Below are 19,695 nucleotides of genomic sequence, written 5' to 3'. Positions count from 1 at the left end.
AACAGTGTCAGGGATACATTTCTATTGGCCGAGAGGCAGCAGAAGCTTGCATTTCCATTGGCTAATAGAAATGTATTCTGCCTGACAACAGTGTCAGGGATACATTTCTATTGGCAGAGAGTGTGCACGTGTAACGTGCTCCCAGGCGAGCGCGAGCGCGCCGCAGACTCGCGCATGCGCAGTCGTGTGCCGCGGTCCCAGGCGAGCGCGAGCGCGCCGCAGACTCGCGCATGCGCAGTCGTGTGCCGCTGTCTCGCGCGTGCGCAGTCGTGCCGTTGTCTCGCGCGGCTACCTTCATTCCGCGCTTCCTCACAAGACAATGTACGCACACGTCACTAGTGACGTATGCGTACATTGACCTGAAGGAAGCGGAAGGTAGGCAGTGTACGCTTTTTGACCGGATGGAAGAAAATCGGGTGCTGGAGGTCACGTGACCGAATTGACAAGCGGCTCCAGGAGAAGATTTGGGATAAGAAGAAGAGGTAAGCAGGCTGCCTGGGGAGCAATAGGTAAGTATAAAATTTTTTGTTTTTAATGACAGAACCCCTTTAAGCTCGGCAGAGTACATTCGCTCAACTCTAATCCTGATTACAATGCAGTTATCTCCAGGGATCGCAGAGGCCTCCTCTGATTCGAGTCATCAACTTTCCATTTTCTTCACTATCCAGGTGCAGATTGGCTTGAAGACGTTTTCCAGCCATGACTTACCTCTGCGCACTCTCTCCAACCTGACCACCACCCCCAATGCTTACCTCAGTACCTCCCTAAAGTAATAGTGCCCCCTTACATTAATAATTCCCCTGTGATGCCCAGCAGAGGAGATAATACCTCCTCTGTACACAACTGTAATAATGCCCTTCTTGGACTCCCATACAGTAATAATTCCCCATTTGTTCCTCCTTACAATGTAATAATATTACAAAATGATAGAGCATCACTGTAGCCTCTACACGGTCATGAATAGACAAATAACCTATGTATTGCGTTATCCAATCAATCACATTCAGGTAAAATTAATACGGGGGGAAAAAGTGGGTTTTGCGCATTTATTCACTTTTTTCATTAAAAAATTTTTTTTTAACTTTACTTACCTGCATGGTGAACACTAAAAAAAACAAACAAAAAAAACCCAGCCCCTTCTGCCTTCCAAAAATACAATAAGAGTTAGCACAGCTCCCCAGATGCGAATATAAAAGTTATGGGTTTTTTAAATGTAACAATAAAATAATTTTTTTTTCCAAAGACGGGGTTCTTACTAAGCAGAAAAACCTAAAAATATGTAAATAATCACACCCACCTGCAGAAATAAGTGTCATTCATACTGCATGGTGAGCGCTGTGAACAAAACTCAGACATTTACAGGATTGCTGTGCTTTTTTAAAAATTAAATTGTATATACATTATAGTTATACGAAAAAGGGTACCAATAAAAATTACAGTTCGCCTCACAACAAAGAAGCCCCACTATGGCGATGCCAATAAAGAAGAAGAAAAAAAGTTTCGCCTTTTATAAAGCAGAGATGAAAAAAATCCAAAAAATGACTACATCCTTTAGTACCAAACTAGGCTGCATATTTAACCCCTTTCTGACGCGTGCTGCACATGTATGGCACACGTTGGGGGTCTTTTGTCTTTATGTGGAGCGGGTTTGGAAGCTGAACCTATTCCATACATGGCAAGTGTCGTCTGTCTTTCACAGCCAATATCCACCTGCAACAGCTGCAATCAGAGATGGCTCATCATCATAGGCGTTAACCCTTTAAATGCCACTGTCAATTCTGAGAACTGCATTTAAATGTAGCCACCTGGATTGTGATGTCTCCAGAGCACTGGGTACCATGGCAGCCAAGGTACTTCTGAAGGCCTCCAGGTCTATTATGTATGATCACTGGTTAAGACATGCCAGTGAATGCTTGTGAGAATGCAGTATAATGCAATACTATGGTATTGCAGTATAGTGTATAAGCGACCAAACAATCACAAATTCAAATCTCCTAAAAAAAAAATAGTTATAAAAAATATAGGAAATGTAAAAATCGTGGATCAGCTCCCTGAGGGGAGGTGAAATCACTTACCTAAGGCCTCCAGCAATGTCCCCCAACAGGATTATCCACGGACTTCCCCCAGCTTCTGCTCATGTGTCCATCGGCAAAATGGCGTACGCAAGCACAGAAGGCGATCACGTAAAAGTTCATTTATTTTTCTTTAAAAAGTTGAGGTTTAATCTCCCCTTACCCATGCAATCAGTGAGGGGAGATGAAACGTCTTACCATAGGCCTCTGCATTTGAACCACAATTTTATCATCTTCCACGGACCTTCTCCGGCTTCTGCGCATGCGCTCGCTTACACAATAGCGGACACGCACAGGGTTGGCCTGGCAAATATAAAATTTCCTTGCTTCTGGCTGCCAAAGGTAGCCAAGAGCTTGAAGCAGTAACTGGAGGCCTCGTTGAGCGATCCTGGTCACGTGATCGCCATTATCCAGTGGTATAAAAAAAGTAGTGCTATACCAGTTAGGCCGGTCTCACACGACCAGATATAAAATTGCGGATTCCACATGCTTTAGATTCGCGGTAATATGCGGATCAATCAAATGCATTGGATTACACAATTCCGCTCACATTGGCGGGTCGGAACTAAATAATCCATTCGCAGAAAATAAAACGCAGAATGTTCTATTTTACCACGGATATCTACGACTTAGAACCCATTGTGCTCTTTGGTTGAGGATATACCAGCAGCCCATTCGCAACTACATTGTATATGGGCAGCGGGCATCTGCGTCATCGCTAAACAGCGGCGCAGGAAATATAAACCAAAAAAGGTGTACTGTGCATGACCGCCTGTGTGAGCACGCAGTTATGCGCAATACATTACGTCGCCGTACTCAGCGCCACGGCCGGGCTCACAGCTGGGATCCTCTGTGGGCCTCCGCAAGCGAATTCCACATACGACCGTGTGAGCCCGACATTATTGAGACCGCTGCCTGTAATACGTATTTTACAAGGAGCCCCGGGAACGCTCGCCTTCATGCAGTTCTAGCAGAAGCTTGTTGAGCGCCTTCTGTGTGAGACTGCCGCACCTCAGCAAGCTTACGAAGCTACAAAGAGCGCCACTTTTTACACCCCATCCCTGCCGCTGAGGTCAGGAAACATTTCCCAAAAATGGGAGGAGGAGGAGGGATGCCCGGTTTATTGCCCCATGCGCCCATCCCAACCAGCCTCTGTAATTACCCCTGTCTTCGGACAAACCACATAGTTTTACATTATTGCTTTTATCTAAGATTTAGAAAATGCCAAAATGGTGCAGGTGGGGGCATTTTTAGGGAGTGAAATTTTTTTTTCTGCACAATGCGTGAGCAATGGGGCCTGGAATTTATTCAGTTGTGCCCTGAAATCTAAAGGGTGTTCCCTCCATTATAGGCCGATCCATGTGTCCTATAAGCAGATTGGGGCTACAATGGGGGTATTGCAGAGCACAGAAGGACTAGTGCTATAAAATTAAGTGTGCGTCTCCCCAGTTTTCCCTGCTTGGAAGAAAGGAAACTGTCATAATTTTTTTTCATAAATGTCAGTTTTTTATTATTTTTTTTCACTTGCTTTATAATAGTTTTTTTTTTTTTAAACTGGGGTCTTAATGCTCAGTGCATACCCAGATAAATGGGCTAAGGGGTCTAGATTTTAAAATGGAGGGCGTTCTATCCTTTTGGCAGCTTGATAGCTCAACAAGTAAGCAATGGGGCCTGGAATTTATTCAGTTGTGCCCTGAAAGCCAACTGGTGTTCCCTCCATTACAGGCCTAGTCATGTGTCCTGTAAGCAGATTGGTGCTACAATGGGTATGTTTCTGAACACGGGACAAACAGGGGGATCCAATATGAAGAAGAAAGTCCTTTAAAAGAAAGGCATTTTGGACCCTCAAATTAGATACAAGATAATAAAAGGCAAAAAAAAAAAGAAAAATGAAAAAAGCACATACAGAATGGGAGGAACTGGGCTAAGCAGCAGCACATGTGGAAAAGACTTGGATATACTAATAGATCACAGACTGAACATGAGTCAACAGTGTGATGCAGCAGCGGAAAAGGCGCACACAACTCTGGGATGTATTAAGAGAAGCATAGAGTCTAGATCACATGAGGTCATTATCCCCCTCTACTTTTCCTTAGTCAATCCTCATCTGGAATACTGTGTCCAGTTCTGGGCATCAACTTCAATAAAGACATAAACAAACTGGAGCAAGTTAAGAGAAGAGTTACCAAGATGCTGAGCGGTCTGCAAACAGCCGCTGTGTTAGGTGAATGGAGAGGGGCGGGGTAACGTGAGAAGAGAAATCTCCCCCAGTCGCCCTGCTGCGAGCCAACAATACTTGCTCCTGCACAGCAGCACAGGAGCGAGAACACACAGGGATGATTGTCGGGCGTTGTTTGCCCGACATTCATCCCGTGTAAATGAGGCTTACGTTCATGTGGCGATGATATCTCAAGATTCATCACTATCCTGCTGAAATGGGACAATCCCCTTTAAAGGGTTAAATTCCAAATTTACCCAGAGTAACTAAGCTGGGCATGTGTATGAGTCTAGTCCTTGCCTGATTGAACTCCTTTCTTTTCATGCAGTCTTTGATTAATTTATATTTGAAGCCATTTTAATGTTTATGAATTTGATGTTTTATGACTTCATTGACCTTATAACCTATGTTTTAATGGCAGGTTTGGCGAAGCAGTCAGTGGCCAACTTGTAATAGGTACGTTGGCCTGGCCATCTCCTTGGGTGATTGTTATTGGATCCTTCTTCTCTACTTGTGGTGCCGGACTCCAAAGCTTGACTGGCGCTCCACGTTTGCTGCAAGCCATTGCAAGAGATGGAATCGTGCCTTTTCTTCAGGTAGCATAAGAATGAACTCTATAAACCTTAACAATAGCGAATATAATATAAATAAAGTGTTTCTGTAGTATTTTAAAGCAAGCTGGTAATGTCCGAAGACTTTTCAGAATAAACAGTCTTGTATGTACATGAGTAGAAGTGCTATTTCTCATCATTGTATAACCCATATAATGCAATTTTCAGCAGATTTCCCCTCTGCAATCCTCCTTCTCTAATTCTCAGTTTTCCCTGAGCTGGTCAGTGAAGACTAGCTGCTATAACAGAAAGTAGAGGAGATCCTTCTGCCCTATCACTGTGTCTCATATGAGAGAGAGAAGAGTCAGCAGCATGGAAGACATAGGCAATTGTTGAGCAGTGTAATCTGAATCCAGTAGCTATGACGCAGTAAAACACTTACTATTGGTTGCCGCAGCATCTCTGCATTTCTCTCTGCTCCTTTCTCACCTGGTGCCTTTGCTTATTTCCCTCTCAATAGACTTTTATGGGCAATCAATCTACTAAGATGGCCTAAGTATAGGCCATCAATAATTTGCAACTGGACAACTCCTTTAACTTGTGCTAGTTTCATCAAAGTACAGCAATAAGGGGAACTTTGATCAAAACTTTACCTGTTTGTTTATACAATTTCCATTGAATACACTATTGTTCATCCATAAGGACTCATGCCCATGGCCGTTACGGACTCTGCCAGCGGAATATCACAGCGGAGTCCACCACAGCACCCCCCAAAACTGTTATACTTACCACTCCGGATCCTCTGTACGCGTCCCGCGTGGAGGGCCAGCGCGCATGCACAGTACACCGTATGACGCGCCGGCAGTGTCAGATGATGCGGTGGGCAGGGCTGCATATTCACGCGATACTTCCGCTGTACTACAGCGGAAGTATAGCATGATGGCCAGCTTCCATTGTAGTCAATGGAAGCCGACCACATGTATTCCTGCGGCATTTAGAACATGCCACGGTTTATTTCACGTTGCAGAATTCCGCAGTGGAATTCTGCAGCGTGAACATTGAGCTATTAGGTTCAATAGAACCTAACAGCTCCAGGGCAACGACGCAGAAATCCGGCCGTGGGCATTGGCTCATAAGAATTGATTTTGCTGCATAAATACTAGGACTAAGGATTTTGTATTTTTTTATCTAGGTGTTTGGTCATGGAAAGGCCAATGGAGAACCAACCTGGGCTTTATTGTTGACTGCTGGCATTTGTGAAATTGGGATCTTGATTGCTTCCTTGGATAGTGTTGCACCTATTCTTTCAATGTAAGTATGTAAATTTTTATTAATGAAGTGAAAGCAAATTACCAAATATCCGAAGTAACTTCCCCATATGGAAGCTTCCTTCTCTCAGAATCTAATTAAAGTGGCCAAGTATGATGTATTTTAAAAAGCCAACATTATTTACATGTTGCTGTTTTTTTGCTATGATTTTCCTCAGGTTTCATCAGGTATCAATAAGGAAAAAGCAGTGTTACAAAATATATGTAAACGCTGTGATACAGTTTCCGCCCCTTTCCTGATTGTTAGGATAGAAACGCGTGGTCGACTACTCTTTTCTATCCTATTGGAAAGGAAACCTTGTGAAATGGAGACTAAGTGGTTTCCGTTTCACATATTTAAAAGCGATGGATCCGTACGGTGTTTAGTCTCAAAGTCAATTTCAGCATGTGAGACAGAACCCAAGATGGGGAGCGGGGCACAGCCAGAAGTGCAGTGTGAAACTAGCCTTAGCTCAAATAATATGACTAGTATTCTCTTTGCAGTATGCCCCCTTCCAGTAGAACTTACAGTACATAATGGATTCTATGTTGGTGGTAAGGCAAATAATATAAATTCCAATTGCCGTAGGGAAAAAATACCAATGTTTACTACTTCATTAAAATTGTATTTTTATTAATATTCCCCAAAACTTTATAGTGAACCCTTACCAACAAAACTATGTGTTTAAAACCACTTCGCGTTACTCACCTGGCTGGCTGCCAATGTTCAAAGTATATGGATAGCACCTGCTCTTAGAGATGTGAGTGGTGCCCACCGTGCTCCTACTCCTTCCTCTACTTGCCCCTTGATTTTTGCCTGTAGGGCTCGTGCACGCTCCTGCCCAATCTCTTCAAAGGCCAGTGTTCCTCCTATATATTGTCCTGCTCCACTGCTATCTGTGCACCGCCTATATTAGGCATCCATGCCCAAGGTTACATAGTATGTAAGGCTGAAAAAAGGCAAATGTCCATCTAGATCAGCCGATTATCCTGAAATGTTAATCCAGAGAAAGGCAAAAAATGGTTGATTGCCTAAGCGATTGGTCTCATTAGCCATTGTGACAAAGCTTGACTTCTGACAACTCTGTGCTCCTGACCGCGGTTCTTGTTTACTGGACTTCTTTATTGCCTGCTGGCTGACGTGAATTTCTACTTAGACCTCGTTATTGGTCTGACTTTTGCTGCGTTTCTGGATAAGCACCTGTTCACACCATTAGGTACTGCGTCTCATCCCAATGCAGCATCAGCAGCCACATTAATGGGACTATCTGTGTGTGTAATGGCTTGGGGACCCTACAGTAAAACTAGTATTCCTCTTGGAAGGGTTAAGCATGAAAACTGGAGTTCCCCAAGTGCTGCCACCTCAGCCAACAGCCAAACTGTGAATCCACTGGTGATGTCTGCTGTCAAGCCACTTCCATATCATATTATCAACCGTCCAGCTGTCCTCTAATAAAAGTATCTGCAAAGACTTTCCCGTAGCTTTCATTGACATACAGCTAATCTAATCATCATCCTTTTGTCATAATAACAGCAGAGCTTTCAACTCCTCACAAGAGTATGTGCAGTAAAGAAGGGTGACCAAAAATGGAAGTTTTGGCATTAGGTTTTATTTTTGGATGACATTCACTTTGCGGGATTAATACTCCATTATATTAATAGATCTGAACTTTTTTTTATGGTATCAGTGATAGGAATTTATGTTTTGTTTAGCTAGCCTTATGAGGAAAGGGATTTATTAAAATATTTACTACTCAATTTTTTAGAATGGCAAAGAAATTGTTCACGTTGGATCTGATGTGACCATGGAGGTCCCTTCCAACGCTACCATTCTATGATTCCATGGTTTCCATATTTTATTGCTTCAAGAAGACTTGAGCTTACAATTGTTTGATCGCTTGCAGTATACCGCAATACCATAGTATTGCAGTTCCCTGTATTTTACAGGCATCCCATTAAGATGTGCCAGTAAGATATCTTAATAGGCGTACATTGCGAGACTCAAAACTCTTGCATGAATGTCCTATGCAGTGAAATATGCCAAAGTGACCTGGACGCTACAGGTGAACAGTTTGTAAAAACTGGAAAAGTCTTGAGGGAAGAAATCACCTCTGTGAGCGAGAGTAAAGGTGCTAAACAACAGATTGAGGCTGAGAAATCCTCTGATGTAAAAGACACCAAAGAGAAGGAAGGAGAAGCTGCTGAAGCAGAGACTAGAAGAGAGGCCTCAGAAGTTGCATGTCGCATCTTACCGATGCTGGATTGGAGCCGCAGGTGTAGTAACCAAGCCGGTCACTGGAGAGTAGTCAGAATAGCTGGAAGTTGTTATCGGTATGCAGTACAAATGGATGAGATGGAAACTTAGCCAAAGCTCAGCAGCAGCAGGAGGTATCGGTATGCTTGTAGAGTAGCTGGAGAAAGAGGAGCTTGATCAAGGTGGTGGAACACAATAATCACTCACAGAAGAAGTGGCAGGGCTAGGCTTATAGGAAGTCCTAATTAGTAGCGGGCGGAGCCAGAACAGGGAGACAGGAGGCATATATCTATATTACACTCAAGTTCGGCACTAACAACCAAGCAGGTTGTATCAGGGAACCCAAACAACCAATCAGGTTGAATCAGACAAGCGAAACAACCAATCAGGTTGCTGGAATTGTGAATCAGAACCAATGAGGTTGCTGGAATTGCTCCATAGTGCCGAACTTGAGTGTAATATAGATATAGTGCTGAACAGGCATTCTGATGCCTGCAAAAAAAACCCAAAGGATTAACACCCTGGGTGTGGCAAAAGGGGAGTTAAAAGAGGCAGTTCCTGGAGGGAGTGATAGCTCAATGGAGCTGTAGGGCTGCTAGTCTAAGGTAAAATTTGGACCAGTGAGCTCTGGTACAGACCAGTTTGGGAACAGTCATTAGTCTGAAAGAGGAAGACTGCCTTTATACGCTCCGGGCAGCAATCTGACTGGGCAGCTGTGCCTACACATTCACTTTGTGCTTTTATGCTGTATGTTCACATCAGACCCAGCTGGAAAGGCATCTACGATAGACTGATACGTTATTATGGTCTAGGTATGCCTTTCTTTTGGATGAATGGAGTTTATATTCACATTTGTTTATCAAATATCTGTCAAGGATAATAAATAGTCAAGTAATAATAAAGATTAAATTAATTATTCGTTACAAAGAAAGTGTGCTGTGGATCTGAACATTCCAGCGCCGGTAAGGCGTAACATAGACAGTGATTCCTGGAAGTATTTCTGAGCCAATGCAGTGATGGGCATTACAAAATCATGCCTGTTTTTAATGCAGTGACGCCCTGTCCCTTGTGCACAGGAATTTCTCCAGATTCTCTAAATCTTTTGATGATGATATGTGCTGTAGATGAGGGATATTCAAAGTCTTCATAGTTTTACATCTAGAAACATTTTTCTAGAATTGTTCCACAGTTGTTCCACAAAATTGTTCTGGTCATCTTTGCTTCTGAGAGACTGCCTCTCTAAACATGTACGTTTTATACACAGTCATGTGAAATTGATCCTTTAGCTGTTTTTGATTGGAACCACTTTTCCAGCCTTTTGCTAACTCTGCCCCAGCCTTTTGAGATGTGTGGCTGCCATCAATATCTAAATGAGTTAATTTTTTTAAATGAAAGAGACAAATGCCCCCCCCCCCCGCCCCCCACACACACATCACCTCCCCCATATGTGTTCTATGCTCTATTTTGTATAAAATATGGTTAGATGAGATTTCCAAATCATTGCATTCATTCATTTATATTTTACACAGTATCCCAACTTTTTTGGAATTGGGGTTATAAATCCTGTGTAAAACCTTATTGCAATACTCAGCTGGTGGTGTTTGCAAGCTTGCCCTAGTTTTCGCTCTTTATTGTCATGTGATGCTTAACCGGGTTTAATTATTATTACTTATTTTTAAAGTGCCGTTAATTCCAAGGCGCTGCACAAATGAAGAATAGGGGTTAAACTGTATTGCACTACATTACACACTAAATGCCTAGCAGATTGATGCAGAGAGGAAGAGGGCGCTGCCCACGAGGGCTTACAGTGTACGGGGTAAGAAGGAAGAGACAATAAGGAAGATTGGAAGGTGTTCATCTTGCGGTGGCAGCAGAGTTATGGTAGGTTGTAGGCTTGTCTGAAGACATGGGTTTTTACCTTCCTTTTTGAGGTTTTCCCAGGTGGCAAAGTGTAGGGGTAGCGAGATCCAACTATAGTGGAAGAGAAATCCTGGAGAAGATTGTGAGGTGCACACTATGGGAGAGTAGAGGAAGAAGTCTTACGAGGACCAGAGGTTACGAGTGGGAGTTATCGGGATATTAATTCCGAGATGTATGGAGATGATATGTTGTGGACAGCCTTGCAGTTCGTGGATAATAACTTAAGCTGGATTCTATTGGCAATAGGCAGCCAGTGAAGGGATTTGCAGAGGGGAGAGGTAGATAAGTCAGGTAGCTTGTATGTTCGGTTTGGAGAAGAGGGCAGAGGCTATTCTAACACTGAGACCGCAAACTTGTAGAACTGAGGGGCGTATAGAGTGAGGTGGGAGAAAGACCATGAGTTAAATTTTTGTTACATTTTAGGAAGTGAGAGGAGGGGGATATAGCCCATAGACACTCTGGGATTCTGGCTGGAATAGAAGCAAGAGAGGTAGATTTGAGTGTCATCACCGTAAAGGTGGTACTGGAAGCCATAGGACTGTATGATCTGTCCTAGACATGAGTGTAGATGGAGAAGAATAGGGGTCCTAGTGCGGAGCCTTGGGGGACACAAACGGAGATAGCGAGGCAAGGATGTGGACTGAGAGTGGGAGACACTAAATGTTCAGTTACTGAGGTACGAAAAGATCCAAGAGAGGCCAAGTTTGTGATGCCAAGGGAGGAGAAGTTTATAGCAGGAGGAAATGATCACATGTGTCAGGTGGAGGCCTAAGAGGAGGAGCATGGAGTAATGTTTTGAGGCTTTTGCTGTTAGCAAATCATTAGCTACTTTGGATAGGGCATGTGCTTATCATACGGATGGCAATCGGTTGAGAATTATATTGATGAACAAGCCTATGCTCAATCTTCTAGGGTCCCTGCAAATCCATCGCCTCTCCTCTTATGGAGCTTTGTTTTCAGGCTGCAGTTGTTTATGGGGCGTCAAGGCTGCTACAGCTAATCACAAACCGCAGAGATCAAACACAGTGGTGTTTAAAACAAAAAACAAAAAAAAACCAAATAAAATAAAAAAACTTGGAAAAAGCCCTTTTGGTAATTAAATTGCATTCAAAAGTCTTGATGAAGTTTGTTCTCTACATAAATGTTTTATTTGCCCCTAGGTTTTTCCTGATGTGTTACATGTTTGTTAACCTGGCATGTGCATTGCAAACATTATTGAGAACTCCCAATTGGAGACCGCGGTTTAAATACTATCATTGGTAAGTGGATGTTTGGCTGTATCCTTTCCCATTTTCAAATTTCTTCTGTTTTTTCCCCCCTGTTTTTACCCTTTTACCTATAGGACAAATACGAGACCTGACGGCTCTCCTAACAGGTCTGTTTTAGTAAATACATGTATTCGCCACAAAATGCTAATTTTAGGTCATGTTTTATAGAACTCTGCAATGTACCCTTCCTTATTCATCCTAGAAATTTATGAATAAATTGACAACTTGGGCTTACCATTTCTCTTGTCAGACAGTCTAGCACTGTCAGTGCTGATTAGATAATGTTAGGCCTGGTTCACATGGTGGAACTCTCATCAAAAAAGATGAAATGGATCGGTCCCATGATTTGTAGCTCAGCCGTGATTTTCTGCTACTGATTTGCACATAAAGTTGCTGCAGATCTTCACACAAATTAGCTTTTTGTTTGGGCTATTCCGTATCCGGATTTCCCAACGTGGATTCTGATTCAAGAAGGGACATGTCACTGCTATTTTTTTTCCTGTAAATGGATTTCAAATCTTCACCATATACTTTACATGAGCAAGCGTGATATGTGTGCATGAATCCCGACCCCCATATCGCACTCCCCACAATATGAATTCCCCTGAGGATGCGGGGCGTTTTTATGGCCTACCATTGATCCTTTAGAAAATATGCGTCAAACTTACTTAGGCACATTTTTTTGTCTGTACTACGGACGGTGCCCCAGATCGACCATGGGTCTACTAACATTAACTCACAGTATATAATGCTTTGAGTTCCAAACAATAGATCTACAGTCGGGCTGGGACACTTGCTCATATTAAAGGGAACCTGTTATGTCCCCATATAAACTAAGTTATGGTACTTTTAGGGGAGGTGACAGACAGCCAGGTGATGCGTTTTTTATACTCACCTCCATCTGTTATCCAATGCTGTCACTCAGTGAAGATCAGGAGGCACACGAAAATCAGCTTTTTGTTTTCAGGTTCTCATACAAGTACTCTCCCATAGACGTTTATGAGAGAGCGCACGCATGGGAATCTGGAAAGAATCAGATTTTGGAGCACTGTGCGATCTTTGGTGGGTGACAGCACTGGATCGCGGAACAGGGGGGTATAAAAGAATCACTGGGCTCCCTGTCGCCTCCCCTAGCAGCACCATAACTTTACGTGGGGACGGGACCGCTTCCCTCTAAGCTTATCATTTTTAAAGAATGTTTCCTTGCTATGATTAATGTGTTTTAAGATTTTAACTAATATCGATCACTTGTTGAAAATTGTCCCGATATCCTCGTGAAAAACTGAGGAAGGATGACATTGGACCGCGTTGTGTCTTTTTCAGCCTTTTGTTGCCGCTCAGCACAGTGGCTTTATACAAAGTCCAAGTAATTTGGCTGGCTGTAGTTTATGAATGTATGATTGAACCCGTTGCGCTTACAACTAATTGGTTTTCTGTTTGTTTTCAGGACCCTTTCATTTGTGGGAATGAGCCTATGCCTTGCTCTGATGTTCATTTGTTCGTGGTATTATGCATTAGTTGCTATGCTAATAGCAGGGTGTATTTATAAGTATATTGAATATAGAGGGTAAGTCCGTGAAACAAGCTTTACCTTCCTATTGTACTGTCTAAAATATGTACTTTTCAGGAAGTTCTCTTCATACTACTGAAGAGCTACATTTTCTCAAGGGTGAATTAACTGCCCCATATGATTTTCTAGGTAGTTAAAGGGACCTGTCAAGTCCTGTGAGCACCATAAACACCCCAGACTCCTCCGGCCTGTAAGGCCAAACTGCCTAATACAGATATATTGGTAAATACTGATATGTACAAGGTATTAGTTAAGATTTTGGCCAGAATACGGAATCCCACAAGCCCTCGTCAAGGGTCCTCATTTGCTTGTGAGGACCTACACTAATATGGGAAAAAAAATCACAGAAAAGGGGAGAAATTTGAAAAATGACAGAACATTATGGCCATATTTACCAAATATAGTAATAGGAAAGCAGTGGCCCATTCAAATCAATAACACTCAAGTACATGTCTATCCTGATTTCTCACTTTAAGTCCAAAGCAAATGCGCACAATTCTCACAAGTTAAACACCTCTGAGCTGAATTGCAAATATTCTATGATGTATCCTTCCAAGTTGCTCATGGGGGATGATGACAAGTGCGCATCTTTGGGACCTCTGAGGAAGTCTCTGTGGCTGGAAGCTCGACAAAGTGGCAATTCAGGCTCCCCCTACCCCAGTGTAATGGAGAATAATGACTATTCCCTGATTGATGTAGAGATCTTGCAATACATTTGTTTAGGTCAAATGATGTCCACGGCTCTATGTAAACACGTTTTTTTCTCCCTTATCCACTCCTTCGTCATACAACTGATCTTTTGGATCTTCTCATTTCACTGTGTTTTTGTGCAGATAACGGACTTTCTTTAGTCCCTTGTTTGGAGGAGTGCCTGTTATGTCAGTTTGTATTTGGGGTGCTGGGAGGGTGTGGGTTGTTTGGTAACTATTTTCATTGTTCTATATTTTATGTTATTATTACGGGTGCCCATGACCATAGACCTTTACCGCTTATTCTTTTTTCAATGTGGCAATGGCTACTCATATGGACAGATCTGTAAATCCTCAAGTTACTCTTCTAGTGCCCTTCCAACTGTACTTTAGAGTCTTATGACAAGTCTGGCTCTTACAGGTATTGGCCTATTCTATTACCTGACTCGGCTATATCTGAAGTTATTAATACCTAGCTGAGCATCACCTTCCGCCGTGGCCCCATTTTAACCCCTTTAGTGGCACGCCCGGAAAATCTGCTAAAAATCAGTGTTGAAATGTGCTGAAGACTACCTAAACCTACCACTGAAGGGGTTAAAGGACATGCTTGTTCATAGTTATTTTTAATGGGAGCTATAAGACAGACAGGAGGCTGGCGACCATGTGGGAATTGTTACTATTTCTCTGTGGTGATGAATACAACCTCTTCTAGAAATTTCATTGATAACACGACATATGCCATAAAAACTCCATAAACTGCAGAAGTAGAGCGGTTGTGTCCTTGCCCTAAAAGTTATGTCAGTACGACTATTCAGGAGTTTAGACACCGGATCTCCAAGTATCAAAGAGGTATTAGAACAAGAGCAGAAACGCCTGTATCCAGGCACGTGAATGACGCACATAGTGGAAACATTGGTAGCTTGAGGTTCTGTGGTATACGTCAGGTCCGCTTGGGCCAGAGGAAGGGCAGCTTAGATACTGTCCTGTTGAAAGAAGAGGCGAGATGGATCTGTTGCCTGAAGAGCAGAACACCCTCGGGATGGAATGGGGCTTTGCTTTTGAGGCTTTTATTTAAATGTCTGTTTTTGACATTTGATGCTGTTGAGTATTAATACGTTGAGATGCGCTTTCTCTTTTATTTAGAGTAATGGGGATATATATAATTTGCATATTTCTAAATTGTTTTCACGTATATTCGTCTGTCGTCTGTGAACCAGTAAGTATTAGAGAGGGGTAGCCTTTATTTTGTCACATTAAAGCAGGCAAATGAGTGTCCTGGCTATCCTAACACAAATTATATTTATATTCCGGCCTTGTGGAGATTTTTATTCTGTTGGCCCTCTTTTGATCCACTGAGTGTACTCCGGCTGATGAACACAGGGAGTGCCTTCACAGTGTGTCTCCCATTGGCTGAATGTTATGTGTTACTCTATTGGCTAAAGACACGGTTTCTCCTATTGGTCTTTGCTGTGATGTATGTACATTACTCCAGAGCCTTTATTGGTTGATCCCTCTGTTTCTCATACAGCTGATTGGTGGTGGGGATGATATTGATCCCGCCTCTTACTGATATATATGTCTATTACCACTGGGCGCTGCATCTATAGGGGAAGCTCTAGTGCTATGTTTTGGCTTCAGATCAAGACTGTAGGTATTTATCGCCTCACTACTGATTGTGGTGCTTTCAGTATATTAGTATCACTGATACCAGTCAGTGACCAGTGTTATACATGGCCACTCTATGGCCACCAGCGTCCTACTTTTTAAAGAAATGAGATGCATTCACAGTAGATCAGGGCCCAGCAACTACTCGCTTTGGGATGCCTTTAAGGCGTTTGGCAAAAGGAGAAATGAAACGAGGTCTCTCCTCCAGTATCGAAACCCTCGAGAAAGCCACCACTGAGGCTGAATTACTTTATATTCAGTGTTCTACCTCAGAAACCAAACGGTACTGGTTTTGCTCTTCAGGATGTGGCCCCAAATAAACTGTTTTTACCTGTCTGACATTTTATGACCAGGGAAATGGATGTGGTGCTTTGTTAGCTCATCTGGCTAAGGTGAGCCACTCCTCTTTCGAATCCCCAATCTATATTGTGTGAGTTTGGGGAATTTCGCCAAAACTTATATTCTGCTACCTCAGATGCTTCACCTCAACAGGTAAAAGATCCCATTGCTGATTTTCAGCTCCCTTCTCTATTTTCCACAAGTTACGTACTGCTTCCATTCAGGGGATTGAGGACGCTATTTCTACCCTACAGAATGCAACCTCTCCCGGTACAGACGGGCTTTATCTATAAGACATATAGATAGTTCCTCCTTAGTCCAACTCCTTATGCGTTCGTATGAGAAAGCATGTCACACAGAGCTCCTTCTCCAGTCAATGATTGAAGCCTTAATACTAGTCATCCTGAAACCTGGAAAGGTGCCCAAATAGTCTTATAGGCCTATATCCTTTCTTCAGGTAAGATATTAACCCCTTAGTGACAAAGCCTTAGAACCAGCTAGTTTTTTCAGGTTTTATTTCATCGTCACATTCCAGGAGCCATAACGTTTTCATTTTTCTATCAACATAGCCGTATGAGGGCTTGTTTTGCAGGAAAGTTATGTTTGTTAATGCCATCATTTTTGGGTATATATAATGTATTATATGACTTTTATTATTTTTTCAGGGAGATTAGGGAAGAAAAACAAATTCAGCTATTTTTTGGATTTCCTTTTTACGGCATTCGGTGTGCAAAATAAATAATGTGATAACATTATTCCCTGGGTCAGTATGATTCCAGCGATACAGCGTTTATACAGTGGCCCCTTTTTTTCCATTTTCGTTTTTTCCTCCCCCCTTTTAAAAAATCATAACTTCTTTATTTATCCATCGGGGACGAGTTGTAGTTTTCAATAGTGCTATTTAATGTACCATATAATGTACTGAAAAACGTTTAAATTCTAAGTGGAGTAAAATGAAAAAAAAAATGACATTCCGCCATCTTTCAGTGCGTCTTGTTTCTACGGCGCACAAACTGCAATAAAAATGACATGATGACTTTATTCTATGGGTCAATACGATTGCTACGATACCAAACTTGTATAGTTTTTTTTTTTTTTTTGAAGACACCTAATTTTTTTAAATTAATTTCTGCAGTCCTCTTCTGCGCGCAATAACTTTTTTATTTTTCCGTCGACTTAGTTCAGCGATGGCTCATTATGCACGGGATGTCCTGTACTTTCCGTTAGTACCAATTCGGAATATGTACGACTTTTTGATCACTTTTTATTGCATTTGTTTCTGGGAGACAGGGTGACTGAAAGTGCATTTCTGGCGTTCTTTTTTTTTTCCGGACTATGTTCACCGTGCGGGGTAAATAATGTGTGGCTTTGATAGATCGGACTTTTATGGACGTGGCGATACCAAATATGTATTTTTCTTTTATGAGTTATGTTTTTTTCATTATAGATATGGCAATAGGGGGGTGATTGAAACTTTTATTACTTTTTTTAGTTTTTTACAATTGATAAAACTTTATTGCTCTTATTTTCACTTTCTTTTTAATCCCCCCTGGGGGACTACAACATGCGATGCTTTTATCGCGCCTGTAGTATGACGTAATGCTATGGCATTACGTCATACTGTAATTTGACAGGTGGTCTATCAAGCCACCCCACGGGGATGGCTTGATAGGCAGTCTCCTAAGGCAGCCCTGTGGCCTTTCAGAAGGCCCCCGGCAGCCATGAAACCTGCAGGACTCCCTGCGATCTCACGCGAGGGGACTGTACTGGACCCCCGTACATCGTTCAGGGCATTTAAACGGTTAATAGCCGTGATCGGCCGCGCACCTGATTGCGGCTATTTCCCGCAGGTGTCAGCTGTAATAAACAGTTGATGCACCTGCCGTATGAAGAGAGGTCGCCCCGCGATATCCCTTCATACATACCCTGACGACACAGGACGTAATGTACGTCCTGGAGCAGGAAGGGCTTAAAGATTTGCTTTTTTTGTCTTTGCATTCCAAGAGCCAGAGCCTTTTTTTATTTTTCCATTGTCTGAGCTCTATGGGGGCTTTTTTTTTGAGGGATGAACTCTAGTCCTTAGTTATATAATTTTTGGGAACTTATAACATTTTGATTGCTTTTTATTCAATTTTTTTTCTATAGGCAAGAATAACAAAAACTGCAATCCTGAGTGTTTTCTGTGTTTAACAGTCTTCACCATGTAATATAAATAATATGTTAAATTAATTCTGCAGGCCGGTACGATTACACAAATACCAAATTTATGTACTTTTTTTTTCCCCTTGCAACTTTTTCACACTTTTTTAATGTATTGTTTATTGCTGCCCTTCCTTAGAAAAACTCTAAAACAATAACCTAATTACTAAAGTATAAAATTGGGGCTGCAGAACAAGCAAGACCAACACAACGAACAGTTGTCACAGACAGGGTGGAGCCAATGGTATATTTTCCACTGCTCCATCAGAGGAGAATTGTCCCATGCTTCCAATCATATGGGGAAGGAGAGTTTGACGTGTCAAAAGAAACCATTTCCTTAAGTTTAGGCATTTGGGGCCAAAACGTTCAGTCTGACCAGTTTATAATGAATCTGTATGCTTGGATGTTTAAAAAGAAAGCTCCAAATAATTCTCCCAAACCAGCGTGGTGACGGGAGGGGCGACAACCAAGGACAGTTACTCAAGTCTCTGATCTAGGATGATAATTCCCAGTTACAATTTAGGATTGATTCTGACAGTTCTTAGTTCTCTCTGATAATTCAGAATCTATAATCCACTTTGAAAGCGACGCCTCTCTTATTTATAGTACACTTAACCCCCTAAGGACCGGACACTTTTTAGGGATTTTACCCATGTGGTGGTTTTACTGCCTTATTTTTTTTTCCTTTCGCTACCAAAATTATTTTTGCAGCGTTTTTTTTCCCACAACATATAGGACTACTTTTTAAATATCTTTTTCGCTGATTTTTTTTCCTGTTTTTTAGTTTTATTGGGGGTAAAAAGCTTAAAAAAAAGTTTTATTTATTTTTTTAAAGTTTTTTTTTTAAATTACTATATTAACGCTTAAATAAAGTATGTTAATGGGTTCCTCATTTTGTTTTAGATGTTTTTGATTACAGGGCGCATATAGCGACGATTTTGGTTGGCGACGGCTCTGGGTTATTTTCTTTCTTATGTATATATTGTTGTTTTATTCTGTAATTTTGTTTCATTTATTTATGTAACTATTCTTTTTACGATCCATGTCTCTATGACGTCATATAAGACCTCTGGGGTACAGTCACATGTTTGTTTTTTTTATTTGACACTTTCCAACTGTAGCTGGGGCATCCATAGGAGTCGCATCCATAGGAGCCCCAGTTACAGGGAAAAGCATCCCCTGTAGTGACAGTAGTCATTGGCAGAGCTGATCGGGGTTTACTATGACCCTGCAGCTCTGCTATAGCAGGGAATCCCGGTGGTCACATGACCTACAGGCTTCCATAGTGGAAGTTATACTTTCACTTTTTAGTACACAGCGCTCATTGAGCACTGTGTACTCTGGGAAGGAGAAGACAGAAAGTGTTAAAAACCCCTCCTGCCTTCTCCTCCGAGTTATCAGCTGTTACTAACAGCTGAAAAACCGTTTTGCTTCTGTTTGATTGCAGAACAGGAGGCTTTAATACCCGCCATAATTTTACATACGGCTGGGCTTTAAGCCTGGGACCAGATGCCGTATATTTACAGTGTCTGGTCCTAAATGGGTTAATAATACTCAATCAATATTTACTGTAGGTTCTGACCGTTCCTAGTTCAGATCTTTAGTCATCAAAAAGGTTCTGACCGTTTTATAGTCCCCTATGA

The 19,695-nt window shown here is 42.0% G+C and overlaps 1 protein-coding gene across 3 annotated transcripts in view; it reads left to right on the top strand.

The window, feature by feature from the left end:
• LOC136586879 (solute carrier family 12 member 7-like) overlaps positions 1–19,695 on the top strand; it is a 203,860-nt gene that overhangs the window by 140,372 nt on the left and 43,793 nt on the right. For all 3 annotated transcript variants that reach the window (XM_066585148.1, XM_066585150.1, XM_066585149.1), the window contains exons 12-15: positions 4,712–4,886; positions 6,034–6,152; positions 11,483–11,581; positions 13,038–13,157. In XM_066585148.1, coding sequence (XP_066441245.1) covers positions 4,712–4,886; positions 6,034–6,152; positions 11,483–11,581; positions 13,038–13,157 — 513 coding nt within the window. The remainder of the gene's footprint in view (positions 1–4,711; positions 4,887–6,033; positions 6,153–11,482; positions 11,582–13,037; positions 13,158–19,695) is intronic.

Source organism: Eleutherodactylus coqui, chromosome 12, assembly GCF_035609145.1.
Source record: "Eleutherodactylus coqui strain aEleCoq1 chromosome 12, aEleCoq1.hap1, whole genome shotgun sequence".
Lineage (NCBI taxonomy): Eukaryota > Metazoa > Chordata > Amphibia > Anura > Eleutherodactylidae > Eleutherodactylus > Eleutherodactylus coqui.
This window is presented reverse-complemented; position numbering and strand designations above follow the sequence as displayed.